General features: G+C 40.0%; 3 protein-coding genes across 7 annotated transcripts in view; 2 read left to right on the top strand and 1 right to left on the bottom strand.

Moving 5' to 3' along the window:
- Positions 1-1,581: 1,581 nt before the first annotated feature.
- On the bottom strand, positions 1,582-12,418 carry ptpn2a (protein tyrosine phosphatase non-receptor type 2a). Its single transcript, XM_013275678.3, has 9 exons — positions 12,161-12,418; positions 10,602-10,692; positions 10,407-10,507; positions 10,132-10,230; positions 8,777-8,914; positions 8,344-8,553; positions 5,576-5,740; positions 3,644-3,831; positions 1,582-3,407 (listed from the first exon to the last, which is right to left on the bottom strand). Exons 1-9 carry the CDS (start codon positions 12,215-12,217, stop codon positions 3,215-3,217), a joined length of 1,242 nt encoding a protein of 413 aa, XP_013131132.1. The 5' UTR covers positions 12,218-12,418; the 3' UTR covers positions 1,582-3,214.
- A 694-nt stretch (positions 12,419-13,112) lies between these two features.
- Positions 13,113-19,131, top strand: seh1l (SEH1-like (S. cerevisiae)). 3 transcript variants are annotated; one of them, XM_005456777.4, is made up of 10 exons: positions 13,115-13,340; positions 13,767-13,817; positions 13,940-14,086; positions 14,170-14,381; positions 14,699-14,797; positions 14,889-15,029; positions 15,196-15,350; positions 17,005-17,158; positions 18,365-18,487; positions 18,821-18,961. In XM_005456777.4, the coding sequence occupies exons 1-9, from the start codon at positions 13,230-13,232 to the stop codon at positions 18,444-18,446; spliced, it is 1,152 nt and encodes a 383-aa protein (XP_005456834.1). In that variant the 5' UTR covers positions 13,115-13,229; the 3' UTR covers positions 18,447-18,487; positions 18,821-18,961. The 3 variants fall into 3 exon arrangements, with proteins under 3 accessions (XP_005456833.1, XP_005456834.1, XP_003452143.2); XM_005456776.4 differs by lacking the exon at positions 18,365-18,487 and having other exon boundaries at positions 13,113-13,340; positions 18,821-19,131; XM_003452095.5 differs by having other exon boundaries at positions 18,365-18,931.
- Positions 19,132-20,232: 1,101 nt separating this feature from the next.
- cep192 (centrosomal protein 192) overlaps positions 20,233-21,008 on the top strand; it is a 33,744-nt gene continuing 32,968 nt past the window's right edge. The window contains exons 1-2 of one of the 3 annotated variants that reach the window (XM_019364467.2): positions 20,345-20,378; positions 20,492-20,555. The gene's annotated coding sequence lies outside the window, so the exon portion shown is untranslated. Of the gene's footprint in view, positions 20,556-21,008 lie in introns of all 3 variants that reach the window. The other 2 variants (XM_005456780.3, XM_005456781.4) reach the window with 2 other exon arrangements.

The following is a 21,008-nucleotide window of genomic DNA, read 5'->3' as shown; positions in this document are numbered from 1 at the left end:
AGAGAGAGGAGGATGGATGGAGGACAGTTAGTGAATCAGGAAGAGCCAAGGATTAGTAAGGAGGAAGGGAGGGCAGCTACAATGGGATCCAGAGTGGAAAGGCAGCTGGTCCAGACACCATACCTGTAGAGGTATGGAGATGTCTAGGAGAGAGGACAGTGGACTTTTTAACCAGATTGTTTAACACAACCGTGGAAAGTGAGAGATGCCTGAGGTATGGGGAAGAACAAAGGTAATGTGCAGAGCTGTAGTAACTACAGAGGGATAAAGCTGATGGGTCAGCCCATAAAGATATGTGAAAGAGTTGAAGCTAAATTAATATAGGTTATGATCATTGAGCATCAGTATGGCCTCATGCAGAGAAAGAACACTACAGATGTGATGTTATATTTAAGAGTAATCATTGAGAAGTATAGAGGTCAGAAGGTGCTTCACTGTGCCATTGTGGATCTAGAGAAAGCGCCAAGAGAGGAACTGTGGTACTTTATGAGGAAGTCAAGAGGCCCAGAGAAGTGTGCGAGTGTAGTGCAGGACATGTATGAGGCCAATGAGACAGTGGTGATGCATGCAGTAGGAGTTATAAACAATCAAGGATCTGCTCTGTGCCCTTTCTTGTTTTCAGAAGCAATGGGCGTATACTGACAGTTGAGGTCAGGCAGGACTATGATGTTTGCAGATGACACTGATCTGTAGTGTGATTGGGGAGTAGGTGGATGAGAGCCCATAGAGGTGGTGGTATGGACTGTAGAGGATTAAAGTCAGTAGAAGTAATACAAAATACAAGTGTGAATGAGAGGGAGACAGGTGATAAGACGACCGTACAATAATTAGAGAGAGTGAAGATAGAGTTTAAATACCTGGGGTCAACCATCCAAAAGCAGACAGTGCAGGGGAGAGGTGAGGAACAGAGTAGAGGCAGGGTAGAAGATAAATGTCAGGGGTGATTTGTGAAAGGACAGCAGAAACACTGAAAGGGAAGGTTTACATATCGTCTCTTTTGAGATGGTGGCACTGACAAAAAGGAAACTGAGCTAGAAGTGACCAAGCTAGAGCGGAAGATCTCCGAGGAGGTTCATGGGTGTAGGGAAGGAGGACATGCAGAGGATTGGTGTGACAGAGCAGGATGATGCTAGGGACAGTGTGAGATGGAGGGCAGATGATTCGCTGTGGCGACCTCTAAAAGGACCGGCTGAAAGAATTAGGAGGAGCTGTACGACATAACGACAAAGCAGAGATCGAGCCAGCATCAAACAGACAAGCTGAAATAAGTACAAAGGCACAAAATACATTCAACACAAAATACACACACAGTCCCAGACAAGAGAAAATGAAATTACTACAGCAGTCAATGTGAGCATGGCCTCTTCTTGAAATATTGAATCAATTCCTGGAATCCACAGTGAGAGGTCTCCAGTCTGTCTGCATTGATTTAGCTCATGGTCAGAATGAAATTATGAGTAACAGCACAGAAAGTGGGTGAGATGGGAAGAGCTGTGGGTAAAGCTGCTTTACGGATACAGAATTAAAGAACAGGCAAGCAAAGTTTGGTTTATAAAAAAAAAAAAAAAGAAAAAAAGAAAATTTTATTTTTTATGAAGTATTTAATGTTTTTGTTTGGTTTTGTCATTTTTCTCATCAAAACTCTTCTGTCATGTTCCACACTGCAGCTCAGTGTACAAAACTCCCCTGAAAACTGTACACAGAAAACAATAAATGAATGGAATGTTACACTTCTCTGGGGTTAAATAAGAAAATAACAATATTAATAATAATAAAATAAAAGCCATGTTCTACTGTAGCCAATCAAAAATTTCACTTCAGGAGTCAATACATGCTAATGACACATTCAATGTTCAATCAACTCAAACACATGTTACTGTACACCACCTCTAATCTGGTCATTGCAGTGCAAACATGTTACTCACATTATGTGCGACATGACAATTTTCTGTACTGATCACACACCAAAAAAAAAAAAAAATTCTGGGAGCGCACTTTTTTTTCCTCCTTTCCCTATTTAACACATTTCAAGGCACATTAAACGCTTTATCAACCAGCCCACAAGGACATCGCTCTCTTCTAAATTTAATCCAAGGTGCTCTCCTTCAGCTTCTAAATTGCACTATTGTAGCTTTGGATTGGTCCCAGTCAATTGAAAACCGAATCGGCGATCATGTGGGTTCAAAACACGGACAGGATGTAGAACGGTACTAGCATCATTTTGTAATACAGGTGTCAGTTATGACAGAGAGATTCAACAGAATATACATTCGACATGAGGGGAGTATACGAGGGTTCATCATTAGGAGCTTGTCTGACTGTTACCTTCCTAAAAACAGGCTTTGGTTTCTTAAAATAAACAAAAAAAAAAAAAAAAAAAAAAAAAAAAAAAAAAAAAAAGCGTGATCACCTGAACATACACAGACCAACCCATCCAGTGGGTAAATAACTTCCTAGGGGGCAACGTTTATGATCCATGTGGCAGCTAACAAATGCAGGCAAAAGAAAGAAAAAAAAAAAAAAGTGTGCACATAACAGAAAATGAACATTCTAGCAGAGTGTGAAACATTGGCAAGGAAGCTCCCTATGAAGTGTCCAGTCACACAAAAATATTCTTCTGGCCGTGTTGGGATGCCCTGCTAAATGTGAATGGAAGAACAAGTGGTGGTCTGGAAAACCACAGAACGCATGCATTTCATTATATTACATTAAAACTAAAGAAAAGTAAAACCCTACAGCTGACCTCTTGGCTCTGGAGTTTTCCTACAAGTCTACAGTAGGATGAACAAGTCAACACAAGTCATTCTGAAATGTAAAATGTAAAACGTGTTGATCGACACATATCTGACTATTACAAATAAAGAATGTAAAAATAAACCTGTCACTATATATTTTTCTTTGTACTGCACCTTTAGTAAGTTTCTGCAAAGCCATTTTTGCTATGATACAGTACATTCATGAGCAGTGACAAGAAGGAAAGGAAATTAAATCATCGTGCTGGCACCGAGATCCTGAGATGTTACTATTTTTTTGTTTCGATCTTACATGAAAAATATACAGACGCTCGTTTGATCTAGCGCTCCCACATTTTGACCTTGAGAAATAAATACCCTCAATTCTGCACATATTACTGTCTAAATCTATGTCGAGAAGAAGTACCTAATCCCAGGTACCGGTGCAAAATAGGAGTCAGTTTTAAATGACCCGCAGTGCTTCACTGGGAATACATCCAGTACAGCAGGCCTACAGCCAAGACAGCCCCGGCGCCGGCGCCGACGTTGAACAGGATGGGTCTCCAGTACTGCCACTTCTCCTGTTTCCTCTCAGACTCTGTCAGTCTCTGTTTCATTTGTTGGACCCTCTGTGCTGTGCTGGCAATCCTTTCCTCACGGTGTCGCTTTCGGACCCTGAAATAGACAGAGTGTACAGCAGTCCAACAATAAACAACAGGGTAATACTCACTTTAATCCAACACACTGTGCCACTGCTGTACCAAAGCTTTACTACAAAGATAGACAAAAGGGTGAAGCCTGATTTCTATGTGCTCTAAAAGATCAACTGAATCTCAGCGCACGGATGGAAACAAGTCAGCAGATTTCAACGCTTAATTTTTAATCTGCCCAACTTCAGTTCTGTTACTTACTGCCCAGAGTTTTCTGCCTTATTGTGATCTTGGGCATCTGGCTCTCCTGGAAGCCCATCTCCTGAGGGGGCCTGAGACTCTAGGTGGGGTCCGTTGGGTCTGCTGTCGTTAAGGTGAGGTCTAGGTGGAGGTGGTGGAGGGGGTAGATCTGGCTCCAGGTCATCTCTGGACAGCTGTGTCAGCTTGTTCTAACAAAGAGGATGACATGTAGAGACAACCAAGAAGGAAAATTTCAGTGTACTGTCAGCTTATGACAGAGAGGAAGAGAATAGTGATCCTTTTCCAAAATAAAAGCTTAAATTCATGATTTTTAAATATGTTGGCTCACATTCTCATCATTTAGTTTGCAAGTGGCAAAACTAAAATTCTGGTAAAGAAAGGGCACCTGCAAGACGCGAATGATCAAAGAGCGTCTGTATAGTCATTACATAACAAGTGTGAGGATCTAGTTAGTTTGTCAAGTGAGTTGGCCATTATTTTTGACAGTTACCTTATAAATTAAAGAGGCCCTATTCGTTGTTATGGGAAAGCACCCACACACCACTTTAATTAGACACTTTCGGATGGCTCTGAAGAAAGACTCCAAAAAAACCAAAAAAAACCCCCCCAAACAAACATCTGGAACCCAGCAGCTTCAGCAGCTTTAAATTTACTTTCAGGAAGAGTGAACAGACAGGAAAATCTGTTTGGGATATTTTCTAGTTTCCCCCATTCTACTTCAGGAACCTTTTGTGACGCCCACTCGCTAGTGTTGAACAGGCCTGAATATTAGCCGTGGTACATGATGATGTAAGGAGCTAGCAGGTTTTGGACATTTGTGTTCTCATATGAACCTCCTCCGGTGAGTAATGAAAAGTTTAAAGCTGCACTGCATGTGTGAAAATGGTTTGACTAAAAGCACCCCCCTCCCCCATTATTATTTTAATTCTAAAATAAAAATAGAAGTGATCATTTGGGCACTCAAAAACAATTATCCCTTCCAATGATCTGATTGTACATCTGGTGAATAAAGACTCACTTTAGCTCCTTGGTACTGTAACTATTACTGGTACTGGCTCATCGTCACACTGAGACATTTGGAAAGAACAGTCATCATCAGCTTTCATCACTCACAACAGCTTAAAGTGTCATCAGGAGTTTTCTATTAAACCCCCCCCCCCCAAAAAAACAATAATAATAATAATAATCACACCTTAAAGTCTGAGTCTAAGATTAGCTAAATCCAAACCTGGTAAATTCAAACCAATACAATGAAATGGAATTAGGAAGTTTGTAACATTTAAAATTACAGCTGACAGGGCTTGAAACTCTGGTAATCACTTCATTTTATTGTGAGGTTGTGTTTTATGCGGCCTGCGTCAAAGGCAATTTTGTGTTGATGCAGCAAGAGAACATTTAGACAGGATTGCTGCAGGTTTCAGCATGTACAGTTGAAAACTTAAGACTTTAATGCCTTAAAGAATGCAATTCAAGACCCGTTTCCAAGCTAACCAGACCGTGAAAGGATGGTAGAAAACCAAGAGAGCCCATATGTCACCTTAAACTTTACTGTTATATTTATTTTCACTTCTCTGGAGTAAAACAGAATGATTGCCTTGTATATAAGTATATTACAATGTTTCTCAACCTAAGTGCTACATATCTATATTTGAAATTTCTCATTTCCCTTTAACGCTCCCAAATTATTAGCTTCACTTTCCCGGAAAATGTCAAAGAAACAATCAAAATCAGTCATCACCACCTCTTTCAGCCTCTGATGCCGGCTTTTGAGCAAAACTGAAAGTAAAACTTCAAACCACAACAATGCCTCTGTCTTTTATTGGAGTAACACTGCTCTTCGGGTGGTTACTGAAATTCAGATAACTCTGGTGTTGGTGCAAAAGCTTATTTAGAGGCAGACTTTTACAAGCTTTCAATCAGCCTTGTGACTACCTGTGTTTCTGAGTTGTCTGTCAGGATGAGCTTGGCTCCCTCAATGACAGCCATGTATGAAAAGCGGAGCTGGTCGGGGGTCTGGATCAGGCCCATGCGGTATTCCCTCATGCCAAGTAGCACCTTTTGTACGTCCACTGATGACCGGTTTTTCCTCTTCTCCATCTGCAAACACAGATTTTTCCATTTATGGAATACTGTGGAATAACCTCTTAATAGAGAATCACATCAGTTGCACAGGATATCACACCTTTGTTTTCCTTTAGGAAGTCATGAGCTATAATATTGAGAAGTTCTAAAAGATGTATTACATTTGAGAAAGGTAATCTTTCTAATATGTGAGGGAGTGGTTTGATTTAAGGCACATGTCCAAACAACTTACCAATCTGTCTCAGAGTCTAATGCTGCTAAAGATGTGAGTGCTGGGAAGAAATAAGTTTTAGCTGTTCCAAATCTTAACTCGCAACTCAAACTGCGTATTTAACAGGTGAGTTAAAATACACAGCAGTGCAAATGATGTGTACAAAATCCGTTTTTATTTATGGGAGCTTTTACCATGTATCAGAATACTTTATTGATTCTGATACGTGGTATCAGAATCATTAAGTGGCAGAAATTTCAGGCTCTTTAAACCTGTGCTACTAGGAAGTGAGAACAGAAAGAAGTTCCCACTAGAATCCACTTGTTTTTGTTTCTTTTGTGGGTTCTGCCTCCTACATTGTGACAGCTTTACACTTTAAGCTTTCTAATCAATATCTGACATAGAATAAATGTGATAATGTCCTAACGTACAATGGTTATATAAAAAGCCTGTATAGAATGGTCAATTTGACCAGTAAAAATATTGCAAGCAGGGACAGATTCACTTTCCTCTGGCATGATTCTATCCACAGTATGAAGGTGTTCATTTGCACCGAGGTGTGCACAGGTCACCCATACTTTCTAAGTGTTCAGGAACCTTTGAGGTGGGGCTCGGAGCATTGAAGGCTGATTGCTGTTTTCTTACAGCACCATTGTTGTACAACTTTTAAAAGCCACAAGAGCAAAGAGGCTGTTTTTGCTTGTTGCTTTATTAGGAAGGAGTGGCACAAAACATTTGACAGATAGCTTTGTTTGTTTATGCACAGGGTGACATTCAAAGGTTATTTGAGGTGATGGGCCAGAAGGCTAATTTGTTTAATTTTTTATTTGGGGTTTAAAAAGCAGGGCAAGGCTCTGAAGGAATTCTTGCTTGTGGGTAAGTTTCCAAAACCAGCCCCATAAAACTTTTCTCCAGAAGGCATTTGCCTTGGCCATATGGACATTTATAAATTTCAGATAAGCTTGAAGGTGTTGAATTTGAAGCAGGAGCTACTTTCATGAGCAGCATCCTCTTAGTCCATGATTCTGTAAAACTGACTTCACTGTGGATAGTTATGCTGGTGTTCCAGCAATTTCCAGTTCATGGCAGTTCTTGGAAAAGTTGTGACACATCCAAGTAACTTGATCTTACATATAACTGTTTGAACTGATGAACTTAAAATTGGCAAGAGGCCGAGAGACCTTCCCAATTTGTCTAAATCTACAATTCTCCTTCTTAGAGCTTCACTGAGTTCCTCTAAATTTCCCATTGTTCTGGTCAGTCCAATGAGTGCTGTCAAACAAATCATTTTAATCGCACCAAAGAGAAACTGCCAGTTGTCTGGAATCATGATCACTAAGAAGATGTCTATAACCCTTGGCCTTGTAGAGTTAAAAGATATTACAGAATCTTTATGACTAGTAGATTTGTGTGTATGTATACCTTTGACCCTATGCAGATTAGAGAATTCTTCCAAGTCTTAATACAATACTGTAATCCTGGTAACTCTATGTGCATTCTAGCCACCTTCCTTTCTCCTGGCTCCTTTTAGGCTAGACTTTATTAATATAGCACTTATCCAGTCTTACTGACCAAAGCACTTAAAAGTGCATATACATTCATGCAGCGCTTTTAATATTGCACTACTGTACAGGGATTTTCCTATCACACTCACACATCACGGATTTGTAGTGGTGTTGCTTTCTGCCTGTGTTAGTTTAGCATTCTGGGCTGTATTATCAAGGTGATAATGCCCTGCAGGTGATAATAATCATAATCATCTTTAGGTAATTGAAACCAGATAATGGAGAGACATCCTGCATATGCTGTGTTTGATTAATAGAAGAGGCTGAAAATCTCATTCTGATCAACTCGCTACTTACTTGTGGTGTAGTGTTGAACAATATTCAAAGACCTACAGCACTTAAGGTCTGGTTAACCTAACAGCTGGCCAAACAAAATCATGTTAACAAGGTTGACAGACAAGTCAAATGGCCACAGGAAATTTGCAAAACTTTCTAGTGAAATAAGATTCATCATTTTTTTTTTAACTTTTAGAGCTTTAAAACTCATCAAGCCATGATAAGAATCAGGAATTTAGTTCCATATAGTTGCAGACACATGTGGAATTGTGGTAATTTAAAAGTTATTCTTGACATACAGGAAGAGAAACATTTCCCAAGAAATAATCAGTTAAGGGCCTCTTCTCTGCTCCAGTTAAAAAACTCCAGACTTTACACACTCACGCTGAATACCTACACGCCGACACTCCTCTGTAAGCATGTTATCAGCATGCAAGTACAATCAGAGCATGAACGCCTCATCTTACCATCATCAGACTTTAGTCATTGTAATGTGAACCTCTTGCGAAACAATTCTCTTTAACAGTGGCAGGCTTTCAGTGACATTTCCCCACTCCCCTTCTCACCAAAACTAGACAGGTATCCACCAAGGCAAAGGTCCCTGAGCGACCAATCCCAGCGCTGCAGTGCACCACTGAAGGCCCATGCTCTGGGTCCAGCGAGCCAGACTCCCGAACCTTGAAGAGGAAGTTGAGGAAGGAGGCAGGGGATTCTGGAACACCGAAGTCAGGCCATGTGGTGTAGTGAAAGTGATAGATCTCTCTCGACTCCCCTGTCTGTAGTAGGCATAATGTTTGGTCAAGACTGGAGCATTGTATAGACACAGTTCTGCATGACTGAGCTGACTGTCACTAGGAAAACATTACACACTCTGAAATCACAGTCTTTTTTCAGCTACATGCCATTACACTTAAATGGTAAGAGACTGGTTAAGCAGTGCTTAAAACCATGCTGAAAGAGAGAGATGTCATTAACCAATAGGTGCCCTTGCATACTCACTTTTGTATTTTGCAGTTCCAGCAATCTGATTGTGAAATAGGATTGGTCCTCCTCTGACAGTAGCCTCACAACAAACCCTGTGTCTGTGAAAGACATCTGTAGCTCCTCGGTGGTAGGCCAGTATTGCGCGCACTTTTCCTGTTGAGACAAATACGTTCAGTTATTCATGGATAGGCTGTCATGTGCCTCGAGCCATTTGAAGAACTTCTGACTTAAATACTGGGCACAGCTGCACTTATGTACACTATTTCTCCGATTCAGAAAATCAACCGTGCACGAAGAGCACAACTAATTACGTTCGTGTACACCGAAGTATCTGACAGCTTGTTTCCAGTTTCCATAGGTTGTTCTTGGAACCAAGGCCATTATAGTTAGCTACACTAAACTCAACTAAAAACCAAAGTGTGGAGAGAGAGAGAGAAAAAAAAAAAACTTAACCCCCCCCCAAAAAAACAATGAAATACACAACAATGAAACCTCACTGAAAATGAAACCTTTTCAGAGTAAAACCTAAACTGAAACATGAAAACCAAATACAAGTGAAACTAAAAATAAAAAAAAAACACATTCAAAACTAAATGCAAAAACAAACTAAGTAATCATTAACTTTCCTGGAACTGTGGTTAAAATTTCAAATAAATGGAAACAACAGAACTGAAACTTTACATACAGTACAGCTTAAAACATGACCACAGAGCTTAAGACAATCTTGTGAAACACAGAGTTCTGATGAAGTACAACACCACAGAGCAAGAAAAAGACATTTTAAACTGGATTTTTTTTTTTTTTTTTTTTTTTAAATGTAAGGAAATAAATTTTTTCCATTGTCAAGTAAAGGAATTTGAGTCATGATTCCTGCCCAAAATATCTCAATTAGGCTTTGATCCATAACGAATTTAAACATGTGCAGCTCTTCAGTATTTCAATTCACTTTTTCAAAATTGTGGCATTCTTCTCAGTCTGTCTGTCAGCATGATTACACCTACCAGGGTGAAATTCATGAAACGTGGTGAAGAGATGGTACATGCACGAAAAACAAGCCAATTAAATTTTATAGTAAATCTGGTCATCTTTTTGAAAACTCCAAGACAGGGCTGAAAGCCTTTCTAGTCTACCAGATAAAAGTGGATAGACTAGAAAGAAAACACAATAAAACGTATCTTGGATTCTATTTCATCTTGTAAATGCACAGAATTTTAGCATCAGTGGAAACAGGCATTGGATCTCAAACCTTTTGGGATGAGCAAATGTATCTACATCTATTAATAAAGATTTGTCTCCTCAAACTTTCAAACAACCTAGCCAGCAGGGGGACTTCAGAACGTAATGATTAGCAGGTGCTGTAGTGTACTCACAGATCCTTTTTCAATCACTCTGTTGAGCATTATAACAGCTTTGCAACTCTGTTCCCAAATCATCAGCCAGAAATGGCCGCATGTATTCCTCAAGGGGCCCTGTCAAAGCAAAAGTAGAAAATCCACATAAATGAATAACATCCAGAGATCATCAACAACTCCCAAAATGTCAAACTCAAATCCTGTGTATTTTCCTTTGAGTGGCACGCAGATGTGTTCAACAGATATCCGTGCAGACAGTTCAGTGTACACTGCTTGTCCTACAATCTACATACCTGAGAAAGAATGTAAGCTCTTTGGGCTTCTTCCACATCGACTAAACTTGCATTGATGTAGTCATTTTCAGAGTTTTCAAGTTTTACCCGACTGTGATCGTCTGAAACCAAGCAAGAGATCACAGAGCAATTATGATGACGTCATTCTCGGCAGCACATATCATCAATGAGAGCCTTAACCATCGTAACACTCACATGGGCTGACATCTCTGTAGCGGTTCAGATTCCGGTTCACTGGAAGCTTTGCCACTTTGTAGGAATATTCACTGGCTTGGTTACGGATCTCCTGTTGCAGATGAGAAACCAAACAGGAACTCAGAAGCATCACTTTGAGTTGATTCAGTAGACAACAGCGACAGGAAACAGTGACACAACCTGTTCAATTCATGTACCTCCAGTTTTACTGGAGTGGTGACCAGTAATGACATTAAAAGAAAAACCATACGCAGAGATCAAAGGTCCTCAATCCTTTGTACTCAATTCATTACAACTGGTCTGCTTTGTTTTCATTGTCATTTGTCAAACTTAATGTACTGCAATGCCTCAGGCTGTTGTTTTCCTTTTACAACACAGTCTGCATGGGCAAGGCCAAAGGGCGAACTCAGTTCTATTATTATTATTTCATTCTAGAGAAACAGAAGCAGTTTTACTGGACACAAGAAAAGAATAAAGGAGAACAAAAATTATTTTTGACACTCCCAAGAATACTGTCGTGAGCAGGGGCGTGTCCCCTCACTGCCACTGAGCTACAGCACCATGGATAAGACTAGTGGCAAAAGTAATTTTTAGTAGTACACAAAGTACAGTTTCAGTGCATAGATGTACTAAGACATGATGCTGTATTCTTGGTCTGCATATTTGACTTCCTGATTTAAACCTCCCCATTTATTCAAGCTTGGGACTCATATTAGAAGTAAACTGACAGAGATAATCCCATAACATATGGAACTGAAAAGCATCATTATGTACAATGAGCACTATTGGTTTAAATAGATTATCATGCTAACGACATTATCCTTAAAATAGGTAAGAAATTAAATTAAGTGTTAGTATTCTCATGTCTGTTCAGTCCCATTTAAATTCTCAGTAGGACTGGACTGCATGAAAGAAATTTGATCTTTTATGAAATTACTTATCCATGCACTTTTTATAAATACCCCCCGCTCCCTGTCAAAAAAAGGTTTTGAAAGGTTTTTTTTAAAAACATTTTTTAAAAATGTATAAAGTGTGCACGTTCATTTCTTCTTAATTTATTAACACTCATGTGTGAAAAAACAGCTCTAGTTACATGGCATCTTTGTAGTTCGCAGCTGCACATTGCAGGGTCATAGCCAAAGTTTAACCGGAACAGACATATTATAAACGAAATGCTGTGCTGCGTGGTAAAACACAACACGCTTTTCTGTGGAAGTCCTGATGAGTTCTCAGAAACTGCGGCTGACGTCTGCTAGCGTCAGCCAGCATTAGCTAACCGAAGTGAAGATCGTGCCGATGCACGTTTTCCAGCTACGGAAGTCAGCTAGCGCGAAATGCTAGTTACTCATTCGTCTTTACCAAGTGCACTCCAATATGTATAAAGAACTTGGAAGTCATGTCACGAAGTGTAGAAATTTACACAATTAAAAGCGTGGACGGGAAAGTGACCAAAAACTCGAAGTGGTGTCTAACTTGATAGCTATCAAATTAGCTAGCTAAGTTAGTTAGCAACCGATCGTCATAGAAACAAGAGAGGCCCGGTCAGTGTCCCGACTTACATTGTAAAGGTTTTGCCATCTCCCCGACGAATCAATGTCTTGAAATTCTTCCTCCATTGTGTTGTAGTTAGTGAACCCAGACACTTGCCGGAATAATCTCAGAGTGTTTTCAGCACCGTTCACCAACTTACTCCTTTCTGTCAGCCATCTAAACAGCAGTGTGTGTAACCCTAGGAATCCCTGCGGGGAGTCTGCTGCTCCGGCACAATACTGCTTGCTTGCTTGCTGCCTGCACGCTGACTGACCCGGGTTGCCAGATATGCGTTCATCACAGCCTTCCGCAAACACACACACACACACACACACACACAAAAATACAAAAAACAAAACTAAACTACACTAAACTACAAAAATCTGATATTAACATTAATATTTAAAAAAAACATACGCAAGGATATTGACACTTAGCTCAGTGTTTTATTCAGTTGTTTCTAACTGGCAGATTCTTCTGGCCTTACTTAAAACACGAAAAACAAAAAAACAAGATATGTTGCAGTATTTCAATGAATGCATTAATTTAATTAATTAATGCAATACTCTTATTGAACGCATTAAAGTTCTTTCACAATCTCTTTACTGAATGTTTTTAAGTACTATTATTTTATGCCTTTACAAAATTCCTTTGCACAAATCTGTTTAAATATTGTTACTTGAAATTAACTTTTATTAATAAAGTTAGCGAAGAAAAAAACTGTCAGTTGGATCAAACCTGGCAACCGCGCAAGAGGCGGCAATAAATTTTGACAATATATTACTTACTATATTTACTTTGGCAGTTATGTATTAATAAACCTATTAATCTGTCTGTTTATCTGACTACGTATCTTCAAAGTAACTCTAGCTGTAGCAGTTTTTCACGGAATAGCTTTCGATATATTTTATCTTCTTATAAAGAATCCCAAAGTCGCTTTGAGCTGCTTAAAATTTGTGTGCATGCGCCGCCGTGTGGTCAATAACTTGTACTACACACAATCACATTACCGCCAAATAAACACACAGCATAAGTAGACACATGACAGGCCTGCCAGTTAATCGTCCCAGCTAGAGTTGCCGGTACATAGTTGTTATCATGTTTGTTGCGCGTAGTATCGCAGCAGATCATAAAGATCTAATTCATGACGTATCGTATGATTTTCACGGCCGGAGGATGGCGACTTGCTCCAGTGACCAAAGTGTCAAGGTAAGCTTTACATCATAGTTTGCTAATGTTAGCATTAGCCGTTACAGCTAGCAGGATAGCCTTGCCCACATTACCGACACTCTCACCTTTCATACTGAAATTACTGACTCGTTTTCCTGACAGACATGGCATGAGGTTGTTTGAAAAATCTTCCTCTGGTTATTACACTCGAGGGAAGTTATCTCAGTTTAAAATGCTAGTCTGTTAGCTCTGGTGCTTGTAGCACACGAGCTAGGCTGGCTACAGATAAGCTCTATACCACAGTAGTGTAGTTAAGCACTGCCGAGTTTTCCGACAGAGCTATCGGTGTATTTTTTATTATGTGACGACATAATAAAGGACGTACATACAAAAGTCAGTGCAAAATCGGTGATAATTGTGCACAGACACATGAGCAGTATTCAAGACTGATTTTATTCCACTCAGGTCTGGGACAAAAGTGAGAACGGAGAGTGGCACTGCACAGCCAGCTGGAAGGTAAACCACCATCATTTCCTTTTCTTTTTTATTTATTACTTTATGTTTGTCTTTTTGAGTATGGACACAGCATTACATTCAAAGTATCGATGGAGTTAATAGATGAATGTTGTTATGTCCAGACACACAGTGGATCAGTGTGGCGAGTGACCTGGGCGCATCCAGAATTTGGACAGGTTCTAGCTTCTTGCTCCTTTGACAGAACAGCTGCTGTTTGGGAGGAGATTGTAGGAGAGTCCAATGACAAGCAGAGGGGACTTAGCCACTGGGTTAGTACGCTTGCATTGCATTTCCCATTTAATATAACTGTTTGTTAGATTTCACCTGAGTGTTTCATGTTGGGCTTTTCTAGATTAAGAGAACCACGCTAGTGGACAGTAGAACTTCAGTGACCGATGTGAAGTTTGCTCCTAAACACATGGGTCTGATGCTGACCACCTGCTCTGCGGATGGGGTGGTGAGGATCTACGAGGCTCCTGATGTGATGAACCTGAGTCAGTGGTCCCTGCAGCATGAGATCTCCTGCAAGCTCAGCTGCAGCTGCATCTCTTGGAACCCCTCCAGGTTAGACTGCTGGTTTACTTTGTGTAGGAAACCAAGATGAGATTCAAATGTAGAGAGCAGGTGTAGTGCTTTTATATTATTTGCTTGCATATGTTAGACCATGTTTTCAGTTAATGTGCTTATGAAATAACACAATTACTACCACTAATTCTTTCAATAAAACAGCTTACAGCTAGACTTAATGTGACTTATAGACATGCAGGTATAACAACATAATGAATAATGCTGTGCAAGTATCACTTGACCTTTTCATGTGTATGTAACACCATGCTGTTAACAGTCTGCTGGTGTAACCATGCGTTGTCTCCTACCAACAGCTCACGTGCCCATCCTCCCATGTTTGCTGTGGGGAGTGACGACAGCAATGTAACATACGGTGGGAAGGTTCAGATCTACGAGTACAACGAAAACACACGGTGGGTATTCATTATCAGTGATGCACTAACCATCGCATTATGAAGATATACCAAAATAAATGATAGATTTTAATATTTATCTGTTTAAAAGGAAATATGGCAAAGCAGAGACACTTATGACGGTCACTGATGCGGTTCATGACATCGCGTTTGCTCCAAACCTGGGAAGATCTTTCCATGTGCTCGCCATTGCAACAAAAGATGTTCGAATATTTAAGCTAGTTCCGATGAGGTGAGTGTTTGCACTCTGTCTTATGGAAGGTCACAACGCACAGAAACTGGTGGAGTCACACAAATACTGCACTGAAGCCCTGCATGCAGTTCCTGAGCAGATGTTCTCTTTTTAAGATAATGAAAAATAAAAATTCAATTTCCTGTTTCCTGTGTCCTCCTGACAGGAAGGAGAGCACGTCCACAGGACCCACCAAATTTGAGGTGCAGATTGTGGCTCAGTTTGACAACCATAACTCTCAGGTGTGGCGTGTGAGCTGGAATATCACCAGCACCCTGCTGGCCTCCTCTGGGGATGATGGCTGTGTGCGCCTCTGGAAAGGTGAGGGGGCTCTTAACAACTGCTTGTTTGTCTTCCTTTTACTTCAGTGACAGCTTTAGTAAAAGCTATTTAATGTGGATATTCAGTGAATAGTACTTTTCACTAGGCATTGAATGACTTTTGTTCACTCATAGTTGCCATTGGTCATTTCCAAAATAAAGGATTTGTTGGTTCAGCTGTGTAAAGAAAGCTGACATTTTTGCACAGGTTCTCATCAAACCACAACAGCTTTTTTTTTTTTCTCTACTGACTGAGGTGCAAATACCTACTTGTGAATATGTTGTAATCAGGTTAACCAGCGTGTTTGTTTTCAGAGTATTGATCCCAGTAATCAAGCAGACTGATATTGGCAACCATTATGTCCTCCAGTTAGGAAACCTTTGCCCTCCTACCAAGCTTCAGGCTTTGTAGCTGTGTAGCAGCAGTTGCTGCTGTTAATACTAGGAATAATGATTTAGTCATAGGTTAAATTGTCCAGTTATTCAAGTCATTCCACACCAGATCATTTGGAATTGGTCCATAAGTTTATATGAAGTTTCTTCTTGTTTGAAAAATATTGGATAGATGGGATGCTATAGTGTCTGTAACTTTGGGCGTTACCTGGATGGGTCTGTTTGATCTACCTTGATCCATAGTTTGGTCTTATTCAGGCGGTGTCTATATACTGGTAAGTGGACTGCTACTTGTATAGTATCTTTCTACTTGGTTTATAACTCAAAGTGCTTCACCAAAACACACATTCATACAGTGCTTCTATCCTTTTTTTTCTAACATCTGCATACACACTCACACTCCCGAGTATTCAGCCTGGTGGAGTCAGGGAACGATTATTTTATTTTTTATTTGGTTTTAGAAACCAATGTTAAAAGATCTTAACAGTTTGTTTGCGCTGTAGCAGACTTTGTTTCTATATTCATAACCAAGCATCCTGACTGAGCTTACCTCTTTATTTGTGTGATTCACATTTATTTGTTTGTATCAGCAGCAGGAAAAACCATAGCGTCTCTTTTCCAGGTTAAGATATTTCTTTTTGTTTTGTTATGAAATGTATGTCTTAAAAGTTGGGCTTAATAGAAGTGTCAATTTTTACAAACTCCGTGCATATAGTACATCTGGTGATACGCAAGTATGGTCACACAGTCTGTCAGCATTAGAGAATTTATCTCTGCTTTGTTCTCTACATCCTGCTCTCTTTTTCTTAGAAATATGTTTTTAAAGCTGTTAAGTGCTACCTTCGAGTCCATGTCTGTTAAATGGTGTTTGTTGCTGAACCAGAATTACACAAAGGTTTTGTGATAGTTTTTACACTGACACAGATGAGAGAGGGCTTCAAAAATCTGAAAGGAATGAGCTCAAAGCGCTAAAGCTGATAAGTCCCCTCACAATAAATGGTTGTGCAGTAACTGTGTTCATAGCAACTAGTAGATTGTTAAATGATTTGTGTGCTTCAGCAAAATGCACTGGTCTGGAGGAACACCAGATATTCAAGTGGAGAAAAGAGCCCCACTTGAACACATGCAAAGTTATAGATTTAAAGTAGGGTAGAAGAACAGCTAAGTAAAGCCTATGACGGTGAAAAGTTCAGCTGTCAGATTGTCCCCTTTCTCCTTCGTGTGGGAAATAAATGCCGACTTTTCCTTCTGTCTCTGTGCAGCTAACTACATGGACAACTGGAAGTGCACCGGCATCCTGAAAGGAGATGGAAGTCCACTTACAGGTTCATCCGGTCAGCCCTCAGCCATGAGTACTGTGTTGGGCTCCTCTGTTCAGTCCTCCCAGAATGCCTTGAACGGGATGTCTGCAGGAAGGTAGGCAGCGTGGCGCATCCGATGCCACTCACCCAGCCCTACCCAAGCCAGTCAGAACTGACAACTTTGGTTTTTTTTAATGCCTCACCCTGACTGGGAGTACAGCTGCTTACTGACAAGCGTGTTGGACTCGCACTGATCCCGTGCTGCACTCATGCAAAGAGCTTGGCTTCTGGTTTTCACCACACAGGTTATCTACATTGTGCCTGTGGAGCCGGATGTGTTGTGGTGGTGTTTTCTAAGTGACTTCCTCTCAATTTATACTGATGCATGTAATAAGAATGGTTCCACTTTGCACTGTGAGTGCAAGGGCTAACTGTTTTCTTAATATATAAAAGGAAAATAAATGTGTTTATATGAAGCAGAAATTCTGTGATCATTAGATTCTGAGCCGATAGCAAATGTCAGTCTTTTGACTGACATGACTGACTGTTTTTGTTATTTGTTCCTCCCATTAGTTCTGCTTGGTCTTTTTAGCCAACACAAAATGAATATCGGCTGCTGATGTGGATAAGTACCATCTTATATTAACAGACATGCCGATATCACCTGATACAGACATTTGACCAATATATGAATGCATCCTGAATATTTTCTCCTTATTTTTCTCCTTTGGGTTTTGAATGTATCCTTGAACAAGTAGTGCCAAACTCTTTGCTGAGCAGAAAGGACAGCTTGAATGAGCCCTATTAACAGAGTGTAAACGCACACAGAACGAGTATGAATACAGCCACTGCGAGCCTTGAATGGAATGATAACACATTCCTTGTTTTATACAAATGAAATGTATCCACACCTGTTATTACTTCCTATTGAAACCATATTTGGTCTGCTGGCTCAGCAGCTGCTCTTGTTTTTAGCATTCATTGTTCCCCCCTCATTCACACATGAAGCCTCAGCAGTTGTCGCATGAGAAAAACTTGAACGATAAATAAATTGTGTCTAAGCGTCAGAGTGTGGCTGTATTTATGTTCAACTCCATAACCACAGAACTAACAAAAACTTGTACGTACATGTTTTTGACTCAACTTGTGATTCCCCTCTAACCTGAGTAACACAATATCTGTGTATTGTAAGCCAATTAACTCAGTTCAGTTGAATTAAGGCGTTTGCAGAGCAGCGTGTAGAGTTTTTCATGTATCAGAAACAAGTGTGAAGTGAGCTTTGTTTGAAGTAATGTGCTGTTGTACTGCTTATTGCATGCAGGATTGGCAAGAGAGCTCCCTTTGCTCCTCCCCTGCGGCAGCTGACCTCTCCAAAGATATACCAGCCACCCGCATATTACTAACGTGTCTTGTGCATCAGATCCCACTTGCCCGTATTTAAAATGTAAGACTCTGTAACACGTTTCACAAATGGATACTTGGGTATTACTGATTGAAACTTTCATTTTTGGCAAGAAACCTGGCGTGAACCTTGCAAAAAATTGTGATTCCTTTCTTTTTGTGCTTAAACCTTTTTTTAATTTTTATTTTTTTTAATGTCACTGTCTGCTTCCCTCTTACCTTTTTAGTGTCTGGACCAAACATGCATCCTTCTCCTTTTAATTTCTCCTTTTTTGCTTCCTTTTATTTGTTCACCCTCTGTATATTCCCTTTGTTGTCTCTTCTCCCCGTCCACGTATTTGTCGTCTTTGTCTCCTCCTCCTTTTTCTTACTTCAGGTATTTCTTTCCTCCTCTGGACCCCCCTAGAGCAGGTATTGTGTATGGTCACCTGCTGCCTCCTTCCTCCCTAATAGAGCACTGTGATACTGAGCCCATTCAGCCTCAGCAGCAGCCTCTTCCCCACAGGCTGTCCTCCAGGGCACTGCTGCCCTTACCAGAAGCTGAAGGGCAATGATTTTTATTTTTTTTTTCCTCTTCCCCTGTGTGTTTTAGTTAAATAAGACATGGTATCATTTTTTCAAAGAGTTTTGAATGAACAATAAAATTTCCTTTAATTTCTAATAAAGATTTTTTTTCACTTTTCTAAAGGTTTGTTATGGGTTTTTTTTCCCTCTGCATATTATTAAAAAAAACCTTTGGAAGAACGAATGCATTGGTAAAGAGAGTCATTTAAATAATGTATATGGTGTTGTGTGAATAATAAACTCAGCATTTTTAAACTAAGCTGATATCTTTTTTTTGGGGGGGGGGGGACGAGACGATCATTGGCTGGTAAATTGGAAAACTTCAGTCAGTTGTGTCTGAAAGGAGGAGATGTTTGTCTTTCTGCTTATGGAAGTCTATAATTAGCCTGGGTGGAAGTAAGACTCAGAAATAAATGATATAAAGTGGGTGTTATTTTTGACTACTTCTCCTTTACAATCAAAGAAGAAGAAAGGCATAGTGATTTCACATGACTGACTGGAAATAATATGATGGTCATCTTGGGCCAGGAAGTTTTTAATTTTTTTTTCCAAGCTCTTGAATCTGTGTTTGTCCTAGCCATTTATAAAACTTGGTGATACCTGGTAGCTCCTGGACACTGATGTGCTTCTTTAGGGCCTAGCCATTAGTTGCCTATTGCGTTATACAACTCTTTCCTTTTTAGTGTGAAGAGCTGTCTTTTGGCTGTGCTATCACGTGTCAGCAATGGGGAATTCTCCTGCCAATGTCACTCCAAAATTAGGCAAAACTGACAATATATGCCATTAGTATTGTCACAGAAGGATAACAATGACAGGGAGGACAACATTTCATATCGTGGCACTCCTAATAAACGGAACGCATGGGATGACAACTCTTTCAGCAGTCAGCTGTTTGCGAGCCTCGGCACTCTTGCAGCTGTTTGGCAGGACATACGATACAATAAAATCCTCACTTGGCCATTAACTAATTGTGTTAAGACACGCTTTGCTTAATATCTAGGCGCTAATTCAAAATAAATATAACAACCTATTGTCATATTGCAGATAATTTAGTGGTATATATGATCAGATACGTTATGGCTGGAGTTCAAAAGAGCACATTCTGTCTTTCATTCATCTGAGGACAAGCGCTTTACTGATAAATGAATGAGCACTTTTCTTAACCGCCCCAAGCATACAGTCATTGGTCCCAAGCTGCCAAATCCATTGGAATGACATAAATCGTAACCAATCATCTCTGGCAATTTCCTCCCTCATAGGTTTGCTGTCCAATCCGCGTCGTCTAAAACTGATTAAGTCCCACCTTTGTGATATGACGCTCACGCGGGCTTCCTGTGGCTTCTGGGCGCTGTTTGGTCCTGCGAACTATTGTACGGTTTGTTTGATATGTCAGATTTTAAGTAATAATGATGAGTCTAAGTTATTTCGAAGTTACATTTGGCACTTAGCTACACTTGGTATCGCATTTGAACCCGTTTATAAGGACAAAGTTCGAGTTGGAGAAAAACTATTTATCCCTGGGCCCGCTTACTTCTGGAGTGTTGAATGTGAGTTGAAGTCCGACAAACGTTTTTAATTGAATTCCCTTGCTGGAGTATAACAGTCTAAGAAGAAATATTTATCGAGCAGGTGAAGCTTGTTCACTTATATGTGCTGTTTGCAAAATGTCTTTTTACACACTCTAACTTAAATAACCAAAAACAATGGGGTAGCTTAAATTTGCAGCGTGCTGGCGAGTTCCACAGACCCTCTTGTTTTTAGCAAGTAGCCAGTTAGCTTAGAAGTTAGCCCACCTAGTGTAGTTGGCTAGTTAAGTTCTCTAATTTGTTTATTCAATAGACTTGAACCGTATACCTGCGAAACAACATATATGATGACGTTCCCCAAAGAAAATACTTAAGTCAATAGTTTTCACGATTGAAAGGTGGTATTAAGAAGCTGATGATTGCTATATAAGCACACAAATGTTCACAAGATGTGTTTTAACTTGTCCTCTATTG

Source organism: Oreochromis niloticus, linkage group LG11 (genome assembly GCF_001858045.2).
Source record: "Oreochromis niloticus isolate F11D_XX linkage group LG11, O_niloticus_UMD_NMBU, whole genome shotgun sequence".
Classification (NCBI taxonomy): Eukaryota; Metazoa; Chordata; class Actinopteri; order Cichliformes; family Cichlidae; genus Oreochromis; species Oreochromis niloticus.
This window is presented reverse-complemented; position numbering and strand designations above follow the sequence as displayed.

Bases quoted from the DNA above. Each gene is read 5' to 3' on its own strand.
- ptpn2a (XM_013275678.3), bottom strand. From the start codon at position 12,217: ATGGAGGAAGAATTTCAAGACATTGATTCGTCGGGGAGATGGCAAAAC. The intron at 10,508-10,601 runs GTGAGTGTTACG...GCTTGGTTTCAG, and splicing joins CTACAGAGATGTCAGCCCAT to ACGATCACAGTCGGGTAAAA. The intron at 8,554-8,776 runs GTGAGTATGCAA...TGCCTACTACAG, and splicing joins TGGAACTGCAAAATACAAAA to ACAGGGGAGTCGAGAGAGAT.
- seh1l (XM_005456776.4), top strand. From the start codon at position 13,230: ATGTTTGTTGCGCGTAGTATCGCAGCAGATCATAAAGATCTAATTCAT. The intron at 14,087-14,169 runs GTTAGTACGCTT...GGGCTTTTCTAG, and splicing joins AGAGGGGACTTAGCCACTGG to ATTAAGAGAACCACGCTAGT. The intron at 15,351-17,004 runs GTGAGGGGGCTC...GTCTCTGTGCAG, and splicing joins CTGTGTGCGCCTCTGGAAAG to CTAACTACATGGACAACTGG.